Genomic DNA, 22,061 nt, shown 5'->3' with positions numbered 1-22,061 from the left:
TTACAAATTAAGAAACTTACATCTATCACATCTCCTACAATTTGCACAGTTTATAGATAAGGGCTATTAAAAACACTGACCCATGCATTACTAGGTCTCTATGTGCAGCGTGCGGTAAGAGATGTGCAGACCATATCCAAAGCTATGCCACGAATATATTCATCACCTTTACTCTTGCACAGTGTTCTACAACCCAGATCATTCAAACTTAACCTGGCTGGAGCCACAACCCCAGCTGCATGACCTGCAGGTTATGAGTCACTCTGTGTATCAGTAAGACCAAAGTTACTTACCCAGCTCAGAGGGCAGCAAATTTGGACGAATGGGTTGTAGCTCTTTTAGCTTTACTGTGGTTGGAAAGAGACGTAGTTTTTGCTGAATAATTTATAACCTGTGCACAAATTAATCAAAATGTGGGATTGAATTCTATTAATAAACCCACACGGTTTTAATTAATTGCCAATTGTCCTAGTCATTTATTAAGCTGCATTTGTTTTTTTCTCTAATGTGAGATTTATATTGCACATTGACTATTTGGAGTTTGCACTTTGCATTTAAAGGTGTCATAATGGGCTCAGAAAACTTGTGATGGACAAAAACATATAAATTTCTAAGGAAAAACAAAAAGAAAATAACAGTACTATCCATGATCCTCAAACCAATGGTGAAACAGGGCAACAGCAAATTAGGTTTGGGCAAATAAGAAAATAGCTTTTTTTTATTTTACTGGGTTACTGATGTTAAAAAGACCCTTTTTTTTCCTTTGGTCATAATCTTTCCAGTTTTTTTTTAAAATATATAAATGTTTTAAGAAAAAACGTAATTTAAAAACATAATTTCAATTTTAACCCACACATTTTGAGAATAGCTCCCAGTGAATTTTAATGTTTAATGTTTTTCTGTATTTTACTTGCACAAATGAGTTCTCATACTAATGGACAATGACGCTAGAATGTGTCACTTGTATTGTGAGTTGAATGAAAGAGAAGACGAGAAGCGGATGATAACTTCACACTGACATCTGTCTCTGGCTAAATGCCTGCAATGTTTTTTTGATTGAGCTTAGTATTATTGCAACCCAGATACATACTGTCACCATCCTGTCAGCCTGAATTGCACACAGCAGAGGCACTCTGACAGTCAGATTCAGCTTTAGCCACCTTTTCATTGTTCTGATGAAGCAACAAAGCGGCACAGCTGAATGCCATAGCAGCACTGCTCAGATCCACCAGCAGAGAGGCAGTTTCTCTCCCTTTCAGGCAGCAGGGAAAGGTCTCAGAGCTAGCTAATGCCATCAACCAACAGAACCATTTCAGAGAAGAATGCCCTGAGCCGCAACAGAAAAAAGCCCGACGCTGCCCTCAGCAAGACCTCTGGAGTTGTCCTCTGTGGCCCCTCTCTCTCTCTCTCTCTTCCACATATCTCCACTGACCCACCCACAAACACACATACAGAGTAGCATGCAAGGGACCTGGTTTAGGCTCAGGTGAAATTGATTGTTCACCTCCCCAGGGGGTTTTCTTAGAATGAAATTTGGTGTGATGGCTGTCTCTACAATAAGTCTAATGATGATAGCATATGACCTCAGACACACAGGTACACAAAAGCACACAGAAGAAGAAATATCGTCGCACAGCTTGAGAACAAGCAATATTTTTCCAGAGACGTCCCAATGTGCACCCACATGCAGGTTTATTAAAATGTGTCCTTTTCAGTTTTGTACCGCTTTTTTTTTTTTTTTTTACTTTTTACATTTCACTTTTTGTCATGTTATTGCAAACTGACAAAATGCCAACTAAATTACAACATGACTCGCTGAGCTGCAGCGGCTCTGGGCAATTAAACCACAGTAGTGATTTATTTACAGTAGATATGCAGGAAATTCCCCCGTTGGGGCAGCTAGAGGGGACGACGCTCAGACACTCTCACATCCTACATACTAAGAACCCAGAGAGGGTGCTATTGGGTTCATTATGGGAGTCAGGCAACCACAGATTAATTCTGCTACCTATAATTGGATGGCCTATCTCTGAGCAGGATGGGGCTTATGTGCCTGAAAGGTGGCTTGGGGATTTGCTTGTGAAAAAACACCAGCCGCAATACTTCTGAATTGTGTGTCTCTGTGTTTTGCCATAAAGTCCCTCTGAAAACAATACTTTTTCCTGTGCTATATTAAAAGAAAAGTTGAATTCTTGAAGTTTATTTGGTTTGCTGTCCTAACTATTCACTGTGTTCTTTCACTTTTTTCTCCTCTGCAGATCCCCAGCTCAAGGGTATAGTGACCAGGTTATATTGCAGGCAGGGATACTACTTGCAAATGAACCCCGATGGCTCTCTTGATGGGACCAAGGATGACAGCAGTAATTCCTGTGAGTACCTTGAAATATCTCTTGGACTTCTAAATCAAACCTTTAACAGGCATTGGGGAAAATCTAAAAAATTGCTAGCAGAGGTCACAGAAAATTACATTTATTTTTAACCCTATGCAGCCTTATTGAGCACAATTTTGTGTCTGGATTACTTCCCGTTCTATATTTATTCTTCTCATGCAGAAAATTAACCAAGGAGTCACCCTCTTTTAATCTGTGGTCAGTAGATCCCCTTAGCTTTTTGGTTTCTGGAGCAAAAATGCCTTTGTAAATGGAGCTATGGGATCACACAGTTTGGTACTTTTCCCTCCGAGGGAAAGTGGAACAGGAAACAGTAGGCTCGAAAGACAGAAAAAGGTATTATTAGCTTGTTCTGGCACTGCTCCTCTAACACTTCAGGCTAGGTGGTTAATTTGATTCCAGTGCTTGGTGCTAATGCTAACCTGACACTCTGCATTGTGTCATTTACTCCTGTCAGCAGGAAGGGATGTGGCACATGTCACATCTGGTAGGCTGAGGGGACTTATTGAAACAGTAAGCATCACAGATAGTGTGTGCAGGGGATAAATCGTGTCATTTTAACTCCAAGATCAAATTAGGTGTAAGCAGTTGATACCGACCACAAGCGACCCCCCCCCCCCAAAACAAAACAAAACAAAACAAAAAACAAAAACGAATGGTCCTGCATGTTCCAAGTCTGCCATTTTCAATTGCTTGCAGGGTCAACTGAGATCAATGTATGCCTTTACTGCACGTCTCCCAAATAGGCCTAATGTCCTAGCAAGGCCAGTCCTGCTGTTTCTCACCCGTACAAACAATACCCATTACCTACCAGGCCTCTGCTACAACAAGGCTGTTATTAAATCTGCCTTGCGCCAGCAGTGGCCCCAATTACAACTGCTTCTCAGGTACCACCGAGTGACCAAGGCTGAGCTAGGCTAGTCACGTCCACCAGCTATGCTGCAATTCATCTTCTAAATGCAGCAGTCAGCAACTGTATTATCCATACTTTGCAAAGCATTAATGATAGACATCTTGTATTTAGATGATGGATTGCATTTAAATGTTTTACCCCAATCTAGTTAAAGTTTAGTTCATTTTAGGTCTAACTACTTAAGTAATGTTTGATGCATGTTTGTTTTTGCTTGTTTACGTGTGTGTTTTCCAGCTTTGTTCAACCTTATTCCTGTGGGCCTCAGAGTTGTCGCCATTCAATCCGTGAAGACAGGGTTATATATTGCAATGAACGGGGAGGGCCATCTGTACACATCAGTAAGCATTCTATTCTATTCTATTCTATTCTATTCTATTCTATTCTATATGGCTTAAAATAAGAACTGCTTTGTCCCTGCATCAAACAAAATGATGAAGCATTATGGTGAAGACGTTTCTATGTGTGCTATTTGTATATATTTTGTTCCTGCATTCAAAAACATCCACCTATAGACACATAAAATCATCAGTTTTAACAGCAAGCCAGACACTATTTTCAGTCAGGGGCTTTGACCATGTCTCCAATATTTACCCCATTTGCAACAGGATAATTGCATTTCAGTGAAGCTCAGGGATCCCATTAAGCAGAAATTCATGCATTCCAATTTTTATTCATCAGTTTAAATGCCCTCTGAGTTTTCATTCTATATGAATTTACATCTGATGACAATATTCAGGAGGAGCAGATATTTTGCTCTCTCATATGAGGCCTATGTTCATTCTGTTACAAAGTATATTTTTCTCTTAGTCTACGATGCTAAATTATGTGGCACACTGGAATTGTTTAGCACAGCATTCAAATTGAGTTCAGCACTACATAATCCTAAAATTCATAGCTACAGTGTTATTTAGAGTGAGGACGTCTGAGAAGCAGCCATTCTTTTTCACTCCATGGTCACCCACTCTTATTGACTGCCTCTCTTCAAAACAAACCAGGCTCCAGCAGGCTAGATAGCCAAGGGAGTGATAAGACCTCACCCAGCCTAGACAGTGTGTCTAGTCTCGCCCCTCCACTCTGTCCTCTCCCAGTCACTCAAATCAATCAGCAGAAAGAACATTGGGAGGAGTGCCCCTCTCCTGGACAGGAATATCCATCAGAATCACTGTCTTGTCACCTCCCTGCTGTCCACATGTTCCTAATGCTCAGAGCATAAACCAGGAATTACTTTTTTAATTCCTAATTCATTACCTTAGAGACTTAAAGGACTACTTCTCTTATTGTGCCATGTGCAAGTATTCCAGTGGAATTCTCTTTAGCTTAATCACTGCTTGACTTAAGCCATGAAATGAAATTCATTTGAAGAGGATTGGCCTAAAATCCTGTGGTTTTGTTATAGAATTGCACAGTAGGGATTATAAATTAATATGTACTAACTATCAGTACACACAAGAAGACATAATTGTACACTTTGCTAGATGCACGCAGTCCTTTCCCCTTGTAAACACATATTTCAACCAAGACATCTGATTGGAGAAATGTTCTTCTCATAGTGATGACATACAGGGTCAACAAAACAGTTCACAGTAAATCATTTACTATTTGAACAACTGGCACAAAGGTCTCTGGAGCTTGAAAAAGGCGACTGGACTTCTTTTTCTTTCTTGAAGACGTTTCACCTCTCATCCGAAAGGCTTCTTCAGTTCTCAACCAAATGGTGGAGAGACCCAGGTATTTACTGTGCGTTACCATTCCTGGACTGTGCGGTGCTTATCGAGGAAGATGGAAGCCTCAACATTGAAGTTTACCGGAAGCCCACACACACAGACCAGTATCTCCTCTTTGACTCCCACCACCCTCTGGAACACAAACTTGGGGTGATCAGGACCCTACAACACCGTGCGGAAAGTGTTCCCTCTAAGGCAGAAGGGAAGCATAAGGAACACACACACATTAAGAAAGCCCTCAAAACATGCGGTTACCCCAATTGGGCCTTCATCAAATCAGCTAAGATGCACAGGAATGAAGGCCAAACACAAACTACAGAGAATGGGAAGGACAAGAGGAACAACATTGTCATCCCATATGTGTCAGGCTTGTCAGAGAAACTCAGAAGAATTTTCTCCAAGCATGACATCTCAGTATACTTCAAACCAAGTCACACCCTAAGACAAAAACTGGTGCATCCCAAGGACAAACCCGCCAAACACAAGATCAGCGATGTAGTGTATGCTGTTCAGTGCAGTGAAGAGTGCTCGGACCTCTACATTGGTGAAACCAAACAGCCTCTTCACAACGAATGGCACAACATAGAAGAGCCACCTCGACAGGACAAGATTCAGCAGTACATCTGCATCTGAAGGAAAAAGGGCACTCTTTTGAGGATGCCAATGTCCACATTTTGGACAGGGAAAACAGATGGTTTGAAAGAGGAGTGAAAGAAGCCATCTATGTCCACTGTGAACAACCATCATTGAACAGAGGAGGTGGATTACGTCACCAACTTTCCCCCGCTTACAGTGCTGTCCTGAGCTCCCTTCCCAGACGTCTCAGCCCCCATTCCCCCCTTTGTTCCAGTGACCTCAATAGGCCACAGGAAACAATGGAGCGGAGTCCTAAATTGGTTTCAACTGAAACCACTGATTAAATATGACCCACGCCCCCTTCACACCTGGGCACATGTGTTCAAGCACATGATCAATAGAGGGTCATAACCACCTCCAGGGGACTACGCCCACAGGGGTTTAAATACCTGGGTCTCTCCACCATTTGGTTGAGAACTGAAGAAGCCTTTCGGATGAGAGGTGAAACGTCTTCAAGAAAGAAAAAGAAGTCCAGTCGCCTTTTTCAAGCTCCAGAGACTACTATGACCTGGATAACTGAGAATCTACACAGACAACTGGCACAAAGGTAGGTTCAATAATGCCAGCCTTCCATAATTTATAATTTTAGATGGTTTGACTTGCTTTGTCATGATTGCTTGTGATTCCCCACTTGTAATATTAAATAACCTTGAAGAGCTTTTGACACTTTTGAGTTCATCGCTGATAGTTGGCTTCTCTCTAGCAGACTGAAGATTTTTGTTGTTGATTGCCAGTCCTGCTTAATAACTCTTAATAATAACAGCTGCTAATAGGTATGCAAGTTAACTCTGAGTTTTTTATTAAGTGTGGTTGGTATTTTATCCTTTAACCTCTTGACATGTTTTGCTGGGCAGAAGTGCTGTGAAGTGGGTCTGGCTGTGCCTGGTCAGAGCATTGTGTTCCCTCAGCACAGTTAGCCCTTCTCCTCCTTTCACACAGCCCCTCTGTTCCATTTGCAGCTTATTTCTGTGCTAATGGAGGTTCTGATCAGCCCTCAACAATCCAACCACCCACTCAAAGGTCTCTTTTTGCTTCTTAGTGTGTGAATTAGACCACTAATGGCAGCTCAGTAAGATGTTCTTCATCCTCCTCCATTTTCACCACCCCCTTCTTTTTGCCACTGCTCTTCTCCTTTGTAAGAAAGGTACAACCATTCCTCCCATTATCACGGTGTTCCTTCACAAGTGACAATCTGACAGTCGACCTTCTTCTACCAATTAGGCGTATTTGGTTTTAGTGCACTCACATTTTCAGAGGCTTCTTTGATGGTTATAATAATGCATAAAATATGCTGATTGGAGACCAACACAGTACAGTGAAAATCAGTGAAAAATCTGTGAAAAACAAGCTGTTATTATTGGAAAAAAGTGTTCTTTAGTAAGTTCCTTAAAACAGGGTTAGTTTAATTAATTAGTATTCACTTGGCCAGTTGTATTGTATTGCAATATCAAATGCATTTCTGAGACTTTTACCATGACGATATACTTTGATAATGAGTGACACTCAAGGTGGATCAAAAGCAGAGTTCCCCTCCTGCAGAAAATAGATGGGAAGCCCATTCAAGTCCTCTGGTGGTGCATCATATTCTTTTGTGTGAGGCACCCAAGGCGCAGTGTGGAGCTCAAATGACAAAGATAACATCAAAGTGACTGCACAGCCTGGCACAAAAGACACACCATGGAATAAAGGAGAGTTCAATCATCTCACCCGCTTTTCAATCTGCTCCTTTTGTATCTGAGCCAATAAACTCCTGGGTAATTTCTCCTCCAGGCTCCTCCCTGGATCAGGGATCCTTTCGAAATTTAATAACAGCAGAGCAATTCTCCCCACTTGTTGTACTTGTAAAAGGTAGCAGAAACACGACTTGTGAAAGTCTCCAGATGACTGCAGTAGACCTCTTAGTGCAAAACAGACACATTCAAATGAGTTAAAACAAATCCTTAATTATTCTGCAGGAACTACCATATTAAATCCCTAAAAGCAAACAAGAAAGTGTTGGATTGTATAGTTTTGTTATACATGATGAAATTGTGGTACAGAAAAATGCAACTCCCTAGTGCTGATTTTGTTGTCATGTTTCAGTCCTGCTAATACAGTCTCCTGCCATCTCTCAAGTGTAAAGGTTCAGCATTTCATGGTTGGCTGGTTTTCTTTAGACCTAGTTCCCCATTCCCTCACTTCACTGGAGTCTCTCACTGCAGCCTTTCTTTATCAGGAACCTGCACTTGTTAGTGCTACCTTTCATGATTGTCAAAATGACTTGCCACATTGCTTGAGTGTTCCTTTTAGAAATGGAATCCTTGAGAGGGCCAAAGTGGAGCAGTGCAGCAGCTTTAGCTTCACTTGTTAAAAGCTGTGTCATCAGCTGTATGAACACAGAAGACTGAGGGCATCTATTTCCTGTAGTGCCCAATTCAAAATGTATGAAAGCTCCAATGAGCTTGATGTGAGGGCTCCTTCAGTTTACATCAATATGAAAATGAAAGGGAACATTGGTTATGTGTAGGAAGAATAAAGAATAGATCGGGATTAAGTGAAGCTGGCCCTTCAAGAACACTGAAACCAGGAGATGCATTTGATATTTTCCTGACAACTTTGTTATTGATATAATTGAAGCTCCTTTTCTACTGCTACTCTCAATTTTTTATTTTTTTTGCAATATCAGCAAAACCAAAGACATGGCATATCACGGGATCAGAATTTCATAGTTCCAACTTTCATAGTTAAACATATTGACAAGGTCAATGTGTCCTGAAATTTGCATTTGAAAAATCGGTTCTTTTCAGTTGAATCTTAAGTATCTTAGAGTAAATCTTAAGTTATTATTTGGAGTCCTTTTTTTTTTTTTTTAAAGCTTTGGCAACCTATTTTGTGCCATTTACTAAAACCTTACAGTCTTACACTGCTAATGTTTCAAGTAACAAAAAAAAAACACTAAAGCAGAGAAATATATCTTTGTAGCATCATATACTTTGATATAACCCTGCTATGGTATAAAGTAAACTGTTCCCAAAGGACAGAATTTCTATCCCATAATAAGTAGTGGAAGGTTTCCACTTTTGTGGTTTCAGGATCTTGTCTCTGCTCTTTGTAGATGAAAACCTGAAACTGAATGTGAATTAGCACCTCCAAATCTGAGGCCGGGATTCTCACCTGGAAAAGAGTGGAAAAATACCCACTCGGGGTCAGGGTTGAGTTGCTGTCCCAAGTGGAGGACTTGGGCATGGGGTCTTGTTCATGAGTGAGTGGAGAGTGACTTGGGAGACTGACAGATGTACTAGTGCAGCATCTGCAGTGCTGCATCGGTCTGTTGTGATGAGGTGAGCATGAAAGAAAAGCTGTTGATTTACTGGTCAGTCTCTGTTCCTACCCTCAGCTATGGATATGAGCTCTGTGTAGTGACCAAAAGAGTAAGACTGCAGATACAAGCAGCAGAAATGAGCTTCCTACGAGGGGTGGCTGAGCTTTCCCGTAATGATAGGTTGAGGAGTTCGGTGATTTGGGAAAGACTCAGATTAGAGTCGCTGATTCTCTACATCGGCCCCTCCTGGGTGAGGAGTTCCAGGCATGTCCTACTGGGAGGAATCCTCGGGGTAGACCCAGGATATGCTGGAGAGATTATATCTCTTGGCTGGCTTGAGAACCCCTTGGAGGACTGGGCTTCCCCCGCAGACCTGGACTTGGATAAGTGGCAGAAAAGGGATGGATGGATGGATGGATGGATGGATGGATGGATGGAGCCACAAAGTTGTAGACAGTCTTTGTCAAAAGTTAAAATCAATGTGCAACATGAAGACGTACAAACAGAATTATGACACCCAATGTGTATGAGCTCACGTGTCTGTAAATGTGTGTGTGTGTGTGTGTGTGTGAATGTGTGTGTGTGTGTGTGTGTGTGTGTGTGTGTGTGTGTGTGTGTGTGTGTGTGTCTGTGTGTCTGTGTGTCTGTGTGTGTGTGTGTGTGTGTGTGTGTTTAGAGTATATGCAGCCTTGTTAACCAGCAGATGGCTTTGTGTTAACAGGTTTGTTAGTGGTGCCTGCAAACCTGCCAAGACTGAAAATGAATGTTATTTGTTCTAAACTATGCTTATCTAAAGTTCCTGTGATTTAATTTACCAAATTGAATGACACACATAAAAACACAGAAAAGACTGCAACATAGTGGTGACATTCACATTTTCATAGTCCTGTAATAATGACTCACCTGATTTAGCCTCTGGAAGAGAAACAGAATGGGTCAGAGCTGACGTGATGGGGGTGTGTTTTTTTTTTTGGGGTGGGGGCTCATTATTTCCAAAGAGTTTCTCTCTCCCACCTTTAATGTAGTGTCAGTGTCAGGAAGGAAAGCGGTCATAAGGGCTGGAGGGAGAGCTGCTTCATGCATTAATGAACAACATGGTTGGAGGTAGGCGTGAAAGCTGAACTGGTGAACTGCTGGTTGGAGCCAAGACAAGATAAGAATAGATCGACTGGTCTTTCAGCCATTTAACACTGCAGTTATTAATGACTTTACACCCTTGGCTCGTTATGATATCGCACAGATTTTTTTTTTTTAAATCAGACATTTGCCTTCTTTGCAGAATCATGTCAGTTCATTGTGCTCTATGGAGTGCAACTTGCACTGTGTCCGTGCAGTGAAGATTTTTGCACTTTTTTTTTCATTTTGATTTCATAGCGGGGAGTCATCCTGTCCAAATAAGGACTCTTCCCACTCTGTGTTTAGATTTACTTTGGGGGATTACACCTCTCTGAACAATAAATCACAAATAAACAACACGGCTAATTTGTCCTTCATCTTTTTTTAGAACAACAGCTTACAGTCTGTTAGTGTCACATCTCTCTCTAAACCACTCTGTTATTCCCGCTTTTCATTTAAGGCAATTAAGCACATCTGTTTTCTGCATCACTGGTTTACATCACACATATTTATGACTGAAGGGAATGCAGTGAGATCACTGCAAGCTTCCCTTCAATAGCACACTGGCTTATGTGGAGCATAGAGTCAGAAATCATGCTTGCATTAGCTGATTTGCTTCAGCTTCTGCATTTAAAGAGGCTCATTTGTTAGCTTCTTGGCTAGCAGCTATTTACAACAGCATTCAATCATACTTAATAACCTAACTTTTTTTTTGTCACAGTCCCTCTGCTGATTATCTCATGCCAGCGCATTTGCTGATGCTTTTTCACTTTACTACACCCTCATTTTTACTTTTCGGTAGTCAGTTTAACTGAGATAAATTGTGCCAGCAGAACATTTCTTCTCAGATTCCTGAAGAGCTCCCTCAAAAAGCAAAGCATTTTCTGCCAAATTGAACTGTATATCCATGTGCTACATATGCACCGTTATGACTGTAATGATGTCGTGCTTCTAATCCCCTCTTCCTGTCCCATGCTTGCACACAACTCTACCAATTACAATGGTGAATTGTTTTTTTTTTTTTTTTTTCTATGAACATTTTGCATGTGTCTGTTCACAAAGTTGCAAAGTTAATTAACATGCATGTTGTGGGACAGTGATGCACTGATGCAAATGCAATTAGCCGACTGCAGCTGGTTGTAAAGGCAACAGTAGAAACCACTGCAACATCATGCTGCTAAAAAGAAGAACAAAACAAAGAAAACAGCTATTGCAAGTAATAAGTTGCATTAATTGGATGAAATACTTGTAACAGCTGAATTACATTTTTGACAGGGTTACTGCACATTCACAAAACTAACATTTTCAGCGCTGCTTCCACAATATAAGATCATGATTGCACAAATGTAGAAATATATACCTCACCTTTGTGAGCTTCCAGATACTGTACCTACATTATGAATCTCAAATGCTTTTTTCTTTTTCTTTTTTTTTTTATGTTTCCTTATACAAGTATCTTCAGCTATAATTCTCCTCCCACAGTAAGCAGACTTTCTACCGTGGTGGCCATTAGCCAGCTATCGATCTATTAAGCTTGCACCGCCTTCCTTATCCATCTGGGATAAACCTTACATCTCTGTTAAAATGAAGGGACAAAAACGCAAAAACAGTAGTTAGTTGGTATGGTATGGATGCTGGAGGGAGAACTATCAATTGTGTGCCTCTGAAAGCTAATGATAAGGCAGAAAGCCTGAAAAATACAAGTCATGCGCTGGTTCAGAGAATGAGGGTTAAGAGAAAAAAAAATGGTGAGGGAACTCCAAGGTGTGGTGCAGGGGAAGCCCCGCTGTGGTCAATTTAACCAGCATAGCGTGCAGAACCTGCAGAACCTGTGTGTATTGCCCGTACTTATCAGCTGCTCATTCAGCTAAAAACATTCACCATTATCTGATAAAACATTTTAGGATAAATAAACCAGATTATCAATTTTTAAATATTATTATTTCTTCTTATGTGTGTGTGTGTGTGTATTATTTGAATTAATTATTTATTATATTTATATTATTATTTGAATGTGGTATGCATCTTAACCATTGGGTTACTGAGCACTGCAACATTCAAACTCAACAGCTGTCGGCTAACCTTCAAATTATTAAGATAATTAATACTTAGCAGAATTAAGACAGAGCAGAACTGAGTTCAGCTTATTGGTGCAACCCCCCATAACAGTCAGGTTCTGATTCAAGTTTAACTTACTTCTGCAGTAAAAGCCTCAGTTACTGCCTTTGCCCAAAACTGAGTCCTCTGATAAACTGCAGCTATTGTAAAGGATCACATATACAGACACATGCATGCTTACTTACTAGAAATAATGTTTGCCAAGCAGAAATGTTCCAATATTTTGGGAATTTGGGAACAGTCGTAATATGGTAGGCGGTAAGTGCAATAATCTGTCCTAAGTGACAGCTTATCATTGTTCCTGATGCCTCCCAGTGCCACTGTTACCTGAAGCTTTTCATGAGTGTTTGCTTTCATTTTATATCTTAATGGGCTTTACTTTCCCTACAAAGGAAGTGGAGAGCTATTTCTAAATGCATTTTCTACACACTGAAATGTCAGCAATTAGTAGTCATAAACAGTTAATTAACAGTTGGTTATGAATTAGTATTTAGAACCACTCAGTCTTTATTTTTTGACCAATGATCATAACTGCTTTTGTGACAACATTTATTCAAAACATGCCCTATGAGCCTCTGTTAATGTCTTATTTCCATTACTGTTGTCTAGATTATCTTGTTATCATATTTTAAAGGATTTTGCTTCGATTCAGGCCTAAATGGATAAATCAGACTGCATATGCAAGGTTTTCTTTGTGTGAGTGCAAGCTATGTTGACATCACTGAATAGAAAAATACAAGAAAAACAGAAGAAGAGTAGGCGCAGCGAACTGTGAATTCAACTGTGAATTGCATCTTTGTTCCTCTCTGAGACCCACAGAGGAAATGTTAGTATAGAAATCCACATGGCATCATCGTCATTTCTCTTTGAATGCATATTGAGCTAGCTATGAGAGCAAACACATCTAGCCTGTTCACTGTATTAATGACCCTAGTTCTGGCCTAATTGCTTTCCCAGTGTGTAAATGTCAAGTACCATGCAAATATAAATGGCACAATAGTGCTTATTGCCTCTAGAGCCTTGTTATGTGCAAATGAGCAGTGGAAGAATGAGGGATTGTGAAGCTACAAGTAGTACTCAGGAACTCAGTGTCCAAACAGTAACATAATGCATATCATTTGCAAACTCACCCCAGACCATGAACTCGGCACTCCTTTTGGCTATCTACTTTGTAACTCTAGTTCTGTTATCACAGTTTATGCATGTATTTCCTCAGCTAAGGCAGCTGGGCTTGTTCAGCCTTTTATCAGCCAACAAAACCAAACAAACTAAAGCAAACTTTCTTTCTTTCTTTTTTTTTTTAAACAAAGTCAAACCAGCATTTTCTGCCTTTTTTAAGAACTGCACCACATATTTGAATATTACCAAATGATAAGAATCAGGCGAAGCTACTTTCTGCTGCTCCTTTATTCACAAGGGGTTGCCACAGCAGGTGACGCCGCATCAGGCAAAAAGATAAATATTAAATGTCATATGATAAAAATAATAAAAGTGACTTCATTGCGACGGGCACTTCTTCCAGAGAAAACAAAATTGTCTGTGAGGGGTTGCACAAACTAAGACGTTCTTGTTCTTGATTTTTTTTTTTTTAATGTTCCAATATTTTTCCTTGCTGAATTACTGGCAACTTTTCTGTCTTTAGCCTTTGGGGATAATGCTGTGTGGATTGTGATCAGTCGACAGCCCAGTGGAGTTTATAAGCAGGAGTTTAATAATTTACAAATGTGCTACAAGTGACTTTTTGTAACATTATTAAATCAGAAAAATTCAAAGAAAGGGCACAATTTGGCATCTTCAACAAAAAAAATTAATTGAAAATAAACAAACATGAATAAATGAAATCTATTTTTTGCATGTTAATCTAGAAGTTTTGAAATTTTAGGAAATGTAAAAAAGTAAAGAATTCAAATTTGGGGATTTAGTCATATTGTTGCATACTCCCCTTCATAGTAACAGTAGTTCCTGATAGCAGAGCCCTCATTCATCAGGATAAAGCACCCTGTCATATAGTAAAAACTTGTTCAGGAATGTTTTGAGGAATGATGTCTTCACAACACATTACCCACCCACAATTTATTTTTTCCCCATCAAGAGTTCCTTTATTTATATATTTATTGAGCAGTATATGAATCTGTTAAACCTTTTGGTTGGAAGGGTAAAATATGGCAGGTAAAAGTGGGTGTACAGCAACTGATTTTCAGCTAGTACCTCTCTCCCGTAGCAGAGCATTTTTTTTTTTTTGTGGTTATTTCAGTAAGTTCAGTGACTGTAACTTACTGCAGTTTGGGCAAAAATATAAAGGTCAGTAATTACTCTTAGTTATAGGTTTTAGGCCTTGTAACTTACAGGACTTAAAGAATCTGCTATTATGTTCTTGGCGCCACATGATTCCTTTGGGTTTTGTATAGTCCGTGCTTTGAAGGGTCAGATCGAGTTTTGCAGCATGGCCTATTTAGGGGCCTACTTAACATTAGGCATTCATGTGCAGGTGGATTTAATGTTGTAACTGAGTAGTGTATATCTACTTATTTTGGTTTATTCTTAATAGTAATAAACATCAAGTACTGTAATAATCCATGGAGGTTTTGATGGTTATGGATGTTTTATAGGGGTTCAAGCTTCTTCAGAAAGACTTTTGTGTCATGCCCACGATGTTGCAGTTTTAAGTCTTGTTCAAAACGTTCTCCGGAGCTTGAGCAAAGTGTGGGGGTGTATGTGTAAAGGATGAAGGTTCTTTCGCTGTGACAGAAAAGCCCTCAGCGTTCAGCCTGCCTGCAGGTGTAATAGCTGCAATCCTCTCTTTACCTCCACAAGCATCCTTCTTCCTTTTCTGTTTCCACCCATGAAATGAAAGTAACATTTTATCAAGCTTCACCCCTGGAGTTATAAAAATCAATACAGTGAGAGCTCCTACAGAAAGGTTGTAAATCATGAGAATTAATTCTCTTAAATCAAAGCCAAACCTGTCTGCAGTGTGTGTATGTGGCTCTTAACACCGTGAGCCAGTTGACACAACAGTGACTATAGGAGCACAACAAACAGCAAGTATATTTACGTGCACACATGCTATGCAGTAAATACTTTGCCAGGGAAAGAGCTGCATTCTTCATACCTCCTGCAAAATGGTGATATATTTTTTGTGTGTGAGATTACACTTGCTCTGGAAAGAAATCTCTTTCTAAGCAGTACAAAGAATAGTGCAGCTCTGACCTGTTGCATGTAACTATTTGCTGTACCAGCTTGTGGTTACGATACCACAGCTTCACTGCAGAGGCCAGCAGGTCAGAGGAAGTATCTGTGTGCTACACCCACACACACTATTCCACTAAAAGGAAACATTCACACAGGGAAAGGAAGCTTGCCCTTGTATAGCTTATAGATAGAACAGATAGGAATACAAGAAACTGCTAAAGATCTTGCAATCTCATGACATACAGTTTATTCTTATATTAAATACCATTAGTTCATTGTGTAAGTTTTTCTACAGTTTTTGGCCCCTCTGGATAGAACTATAGTATATTTCTCGCAGAGTGGACACCAGCAAAGGGCATAACTGTATAGGTAGGTGAGTGAAAAGTGGCACCAAGCTTTTAGACTGGGCCTTTTTTCCAGAGTTTCACAGAGAGAGAGAAGCACTAGGGTGGTGTGAGCCTTCATCCCTCTGTTAAAGCCTTCCCCAGAGAAACAAGAGAACCTGCCACCATGACACTGCCTGTTATGAGTTGTTTGTTCCTCTGTGCCAAAGAGGAGTTTGAATGTCCTCTTGGGGCTGTCAAAAGTGCACCACTGGGGAACTTTAAACACATCTTTTTGAGAGTCAAGGTCGAGAAAAATGAGAGCTGCTGAACTGAGAGAATGAAACATGGAGGGAGGTTAAACATGGAACATACATACTGCTGTAGGCCTGTAACATCTTCAAATCCCACATCTTTGGGACTTTTTTGCTTCATCCAAACACGGAAAGTAATAGTAGAGAAATTGCAGCATAGCGTAGTACCCCAGTATCAGTATCAATCGTACAGTTGATCCAACTTTATCAGATCCTTGTTTTCTGGTGTGGACTGCAATAAACACATAAACACTGCTTATACTTCATAGGGTATAAATGAAGATACATTTCCAAATTTGCAGCATGGCTGAATCCTCCCACTGGTGGTTAAAGACTTGCTATAGTACTGACTTCGAATGACAGATCTTCATCAAATCTGAACATTTAATCGAGGTTTTAATAGAGCCAGTTTATACAAATTAATAAAAACAGATTACGAGGTCATAAAACGGGTCATGAGATGATATTGCCAAGGCATTAGTATCCCTCCCCCTACACTGTGTTTTGTCATTTGTGATATTGAAGCAGATTAGCATGCATTTGAATCATGGTTCAGCTAGTGGTAGTTGGAACTGCAGGTGATAACTACAAGCTCAAATATGGCAGTCCTGCCCATGCCCAGTGTGCCCACCAACAATTTATCTGCAGCGTTAGAGTCTCAGCATCTCTGTGCACTCCAGCTTGTTTAAATTGAGTATTTGGCATTTGTTTTTCAAAGCAAACTCGTTAAGTGCATGATCGACAGGACATGGCTTATGATTGAACTGCTGGCAGGCTATTTGGTTTCATGGTTCCTTTCTGGCTGACTGGCTGCCTCACTCAGCCTTCCAGCTGTAGCCATGCCACATTTTATTTTCAGAGGGAGACAGACTGTTGGGGAGTCCTCTGCTGTTTTCCCCCTCATGCACAGACGTTTGGGCTGAGTGCTTTAGCTGCTTGTCAGCAAGGTTTCAGGAGAGATGGACATTGTGAAATGGTGATTCTGCACTCCAATTTAAAAAATACCAAAGGGAAAATGAGTCCTTCTAATTTTTATCTGTTAAAGTGGTGTGTCCTTTATTTTTTTCTTGAGGCCAGTATGCTTTTTAATGGTTTGCAATGATAGCACCATGTACTTATACTTTGTTAAAAATGCCAGCAGCATGACAAGTCTTTTTTCCACCCGCCCTCTAATCACAGTGGCGAAGGAGGGATGGGATAAATACTACACTTACAAAAACATCAAATTCTTCTTATTCAAGTCCTGAACTACAACTAACCAATGTTGGAGTACAAGTTAATACTACTACTGTCTAAGCAGTTATTGTAAAACAAACAAACAAAAACACCAAATATAATGCATGAGGAAAATAGTACTTAATAGCACTGGGACTATCGGGTAAGCAGGGGTCATTTAGAATTATATACATTCCATATCCTAGCAGACATAATAGCTGGAAAAATGGCCCACTTCCAAGTGCTGTCAAGCATTCCCAGCTGTGTGTTTTCAGAAGAGTGCCTGGTGTTTTCAGCTAGCAGTGACAAAAAAAAAAAAAAAAAAAAAGGTCAAGCTGTTCCAGGATTATTACTGTTCCAACATCTGGCTTTATGTACAAGACCACTGGCAATTTAAAGGGAAAATCAGAATAAAGTGTCTTTGTAAAGTATGCCACGTGTCAGGAGAAAAGTTCCAAGTCTCTGGACTTCTATTGGTTCAGATCTTCTGAATGTGAAGGATGTAGAATCTGATTCACATCACTGTCACATTCACCAAACCATTCAATGACTCCTCGTTCCCTGGAAGAGATCACATCCATCACAAGAAATGTTTTATCAAAGGATAAAGGGGATTCTTCAGAACAACTTTGTACTGATTTGGAGTTGTTCTTGAAGCTTAGTGGAAAAGTGATCCCAAACCATGACAGCACAATGCCCCCACAGCATGAGAGCCCCAAAATCCTGGTCCAAGGGTTCAGGATGTTCCTTTATTTTGCCACTCATCTGCATATTTATTGGTAAATGTTGGATCTAAGTACAGGATTAACTGTCCATTGGACTAACAGTAATACTTACAGTATGTTTATTCCTGTAATGTTCTGTTATACAGATTATATACTGCACTAAAACCTCTTTTATAATATCACCATCCATGATGTCATCTGACATGTCTCTCAGAACACTGACAGCTGAAATCTGTCTGGGTCAATTTATGCGTAAACCTGATGTGGATCTGCTGGTAAGAGAGAGAAACTGGATATCACAGTGAATCTCCAGTGGAGGATTTTTTTTTTTTGAATCCTGGATTAAAGGATCAGACCAGTGCATTTACATTTTTGCAGAACATGTTTCAGTCCATACTATACCTTTTTAAAATGTAGTTAAATTTACATGTGATTTCCCCCCATAATTCCAAGCTGTGGTTTTAGTTCATTTGGATATAAAAATTAATAGCACATACTTAAAACTTTGTTCTGAACCCTAGACCTCCAGGATGGCATAGTTCTGATGCTGAGCATGAACTCCAATCAGTGGAAATTATGATATGTACTCACCTCTACTTCCACTTGCATTCCTAGGAGCACCTGTTCTACTAATAATAAGCATAACTGTGTAAGTTACAGTCTAGAATAAGCTATAGTTGTTTCACACACATTTCCCATTTCAGATTTCACACACACACATATATATGGGTCTGGCTGCCATGTTGGGGATACAATGACTCAGTCAGCTAAAGCAAAAAGCCCTCACACATTAGTTTATTAAGTAATCACATTTTAGTATATTAAAACTGATTTATTGTATAAACTGGTAGATGTCTACAAAATGCAATTCATATTGTTTTTCATTAACCAGAGCTGCCATTCAGTGTGGTCATCTGATTTTTGGAGAGCTGCGCCTTGGCTGCCTTGTATTTATAATATACACATAAAAGAGAAGTGAAAAGTGTGCTCTGGCAACCGCTCATTAAAAGCCATGCCATGTTCTAAGGCCTTTGTCAAGCTTTTGGCATTATGAATAATTCGGTTTCCATATCTGGCATCAATTAAAGCTAGAAAATGAGTGTGCTTGCATTTATGATAAGAGGTGGTGCTCCAGCATAATGCCATGCCAAACCTGCTACCAAAACTGCACTGTACTGCACTGGCTCTGAGTAAACACAACCTCTGCCATACTTTTCCACCCACTCAGTACAAGGTGTCACAAAAGATTAAAGGGCAATTAATGCAGGTGTGCCTGACCAAAAAAAAAGAAGAAAAAAAAAAGAGAGAGAGAGAGAGAGAGAGGCATTTTTCCTACATTTGGTCTTCTTTGTTTATATAAAAATGGATTCCTTCATCTTTCAGTCAGATGAGTTGTTAGAATGGCAAATTGCTGCTCTAAGTACACTTCAGCTTTTGCTGTTAGGAAAGCACAAGAGAAAAACTTGCTAAAACCCTGAAGAAAACAATGAAAAATGAATTTTATAGTTCAGGAAAGCAGGATATCTATAACCCATCAGATGATCTTGTGCTAAGATGTGGAGTTATCTTCTAAAGCAGGGGCTATTTATGACCCAATGATGTTGCTGGATTTGTCACATTATACTACTACTGTTACTTTGGCCTTACAGAAGGTTGTGTACTAATGTATGTCTCACATAAAAGTACACACGAGACAGGAATATTTCATTAGCACTTTATAATACAGCCCATGACTAAGGGTCTAATTCCACTATTTTTTATTTGTCAACAGAGTCACCAGAGGATGTGACATATGTGTTAGCAAAAACTGTTAGCAAAAAACAGCATCAGTGACACAGCTAACTCTAAATGTAATCGCGTAAGCAGCGAGTAAGGATAGCTGCTCATCTAATGTTCAAAACTAATAAGACGAGGGAGATGTTCAAGTGCAAAACAGCTAGAGACACTTACAAGTGAATCTACATGGAGGGGACCTGCATTTCCTCTTTAAAAATCTGGGACACTTTTCCTGAGGGTGTAAACAATACAAACAGAGCGGAGACAGAAACATGAAGAAGAAGCAGCTCTGTACCTGCAGACTCACCTCTTGTTTTTTCTCTTCTTCTTCTTTTTTTTCCCCTGTATGCACATTGTAAACCTCAAGTATCCATGTGTTTCTTTTTGTGTGCGCTTGGACTTGTGCGAATGTTCATGCAGTCTTCTAGATATACGTGTCAACACGTCTGAGATTATGCTTGTCAGCTTGTTGCACAGAGTAGATTGCTGACTTGCCCGACAAAAGATGACGAGCCAATCTCGCAAAAATCCGGCTGCCTTGACACCAATCTGGCCCCAATTTACGGATGAACGGCAGCAGAGTGGACAAAGGGACACACACACACACACACACACACAGACTTAATCCCCACTGATCTAAGCGTGGGTGGTTACACTTTGTGTATTTGCTCACAAGCAGGCTCTCCTGCAATGCTGTTGTGTTTATTGTTTGTTTGTTTTGGGGTTTTTTTTGTTTTGTTTTGTTTTGTTTGTATGAACAGAATAATGTCTCTCGTATACTTCTTCAGCGCGTCCTGCAGTGATTTATTCCAAAGCCTTTCAGTGGTTTCCACCTTCCACACCACTTTCTCACTGTGCTTATTCAAACTGACCTCAGTTTAGGCTGGTGTTTGTTGGAGCGTTAAATCTCATCAGAAGTCACGAAACAGATATTAAAGAAATATCTAATTTCAGTATTTCAATTGCACAAATGGTCCTGTTTCAGATTTAAATGTTGTTACTAAGAAGACAGATGATTAGACAACTTGGTTTAGTCAGAGGACGGGAGCGACATAAATCTGGACTTTTTTTTTCTCCATGAGTCGCCCAGTGTGTGCCTGAAGTTCATTATGCAATCTTCTAGATATGTTTTGGAGTTTTGCAGTACTCCAAGCCAAGAAAGACACATTTTTTAAACCCAGATCCTAAATATTTATTGGATATCACATACTACAGATTCATCTCTCACTGAGAAAAGCATCATTTCCCGACAGCATTTTGTGCGTGTGTGTGTGTGTGTGTGTTTGTGTCACCGTGCTTGTGTGCACATGTGTGGGTGTGTAATGAGCCAGGGGAGCTGTACTGGTTCAGTGTTAAAGGCTTTCTGCCTTCAGGGAAACTTTATTGAAAGCTTAAGTGCTTCTGGTGGGCAAACACTTCAAGGGTGCCACTGTTTTCTACCATCCTGCCAGTAAACTGTATCCTATTTAGTGCAGCTTAGTGAAGCTCATGTGTTTTTGGTCATTTGAGTTAAACTCATATGTACTGCATATGTATCACAAAAGCATGTTAAGCTAGTGCACGTAAATGAGCTGCTATGGTCTGCTGAAGCATCAGCGAGCAAGGCAATTCCTCTATAGAGTAGAGGGTAAAATTTCAATTCAGCATATGTATAACCATTAAAAAATGAAAAATAAATAATAAAAAAGACTTAATTTTAAGTATTAGGTGCTAAAAAAGAATATAAGTATGACTTCTGTCTTCTGTTTTCAGTCTGTCACACTCAAATCTTCTTCAGATCTGCTTCGTTAAATAAACTTTGCATGTAGTTTAAGCTTCTGTTTGTAACTTTTCCGAGATGTTAACGTTATTGTCGTAATTCTTTGTTTTTGATAATATCATTTAGCTCTTGTAAGCACATACAGTATGCTCCCTTGTCATGTGCATTCAGATCATTTAAGGGAAAAAAAAAATGAAAGAAAACTGAAACTGTATACTGTCTCCGTGCACAGCTCATCCAGCTGTTTACCACCAGCTCTCCTCATTTGTCCCATCTTCTTTTCTTCCTCTGAGGGTGATAATCAGACAGGTCTGCTGAAGCCCCCATTGTCTGCACACACTGTTGACGTGACTCTTATACATATGAGAGCAGCTCGGCATTGTAAATGCAGCTCAGCTTTCTAGAGGTTGACCTTTTTCCATGGATTAACAGGTTTTATGCTGGCAGCATTAATAAACAATTTCTTCATTTCCACAGTGGGGCAGCGAGCAGTCGCTCTGCATATTAATGCTGCCCTCCCCCAAACAAACACACACACACACACACACACACACACACA

The 22,061-nt window shown here is 39.9% G+C and overlaps 1 protein-coding gene across 2 annotated transcripts in view; it reads left to right on the top strand.

Annotated features, from left to right (window-relative positions):
• The window catches only part of fgf14 (fibroblast growth factor 14), a 139,575-nt gene that overhangs the window by 87,452 nt on the left and 30,062 nt on the right, over positions 1 to 22,061 (top strand). For both annotated transcript variants that reach the window (XM_030757597.1, XM_030757598.1), the window contains exons 2-3: positions 2,259 to 2,369; positions 3,538 to 3,641. In XM_030757597.1, the coding sequence (XP_030613457.1) occupies positions 2,259 to 2,369; positions 3,538 to 3,641 (215 nt within the window). The remainder of the gene's footprint in view (positions 1 to 2,258; positions 2,370 to 3,537; positions 3,642 to 22,061) is intronic.

The sequence above is a fragment of the Archocentrus centrarchus genome, chromosome 21 (assembly GCF_007364275.1).
Source record: "Archocentrus centrarchus isolate MPI-CPG fArcCen1 chromosome 21, fArcCen1, whole genome shotgun sequence".
In the NCBI taxonomy this organism is placed as follows: domain Eukaryota; kingdom Metazoa; phylum Chordata; class Actinopteri; order Cichliformes; family Cichlidae; genus Archocentrus; species Archocentrus centrarchus.
This window is presented reverse-complemented; position numbering and strand designations above follow the sequence as displayed.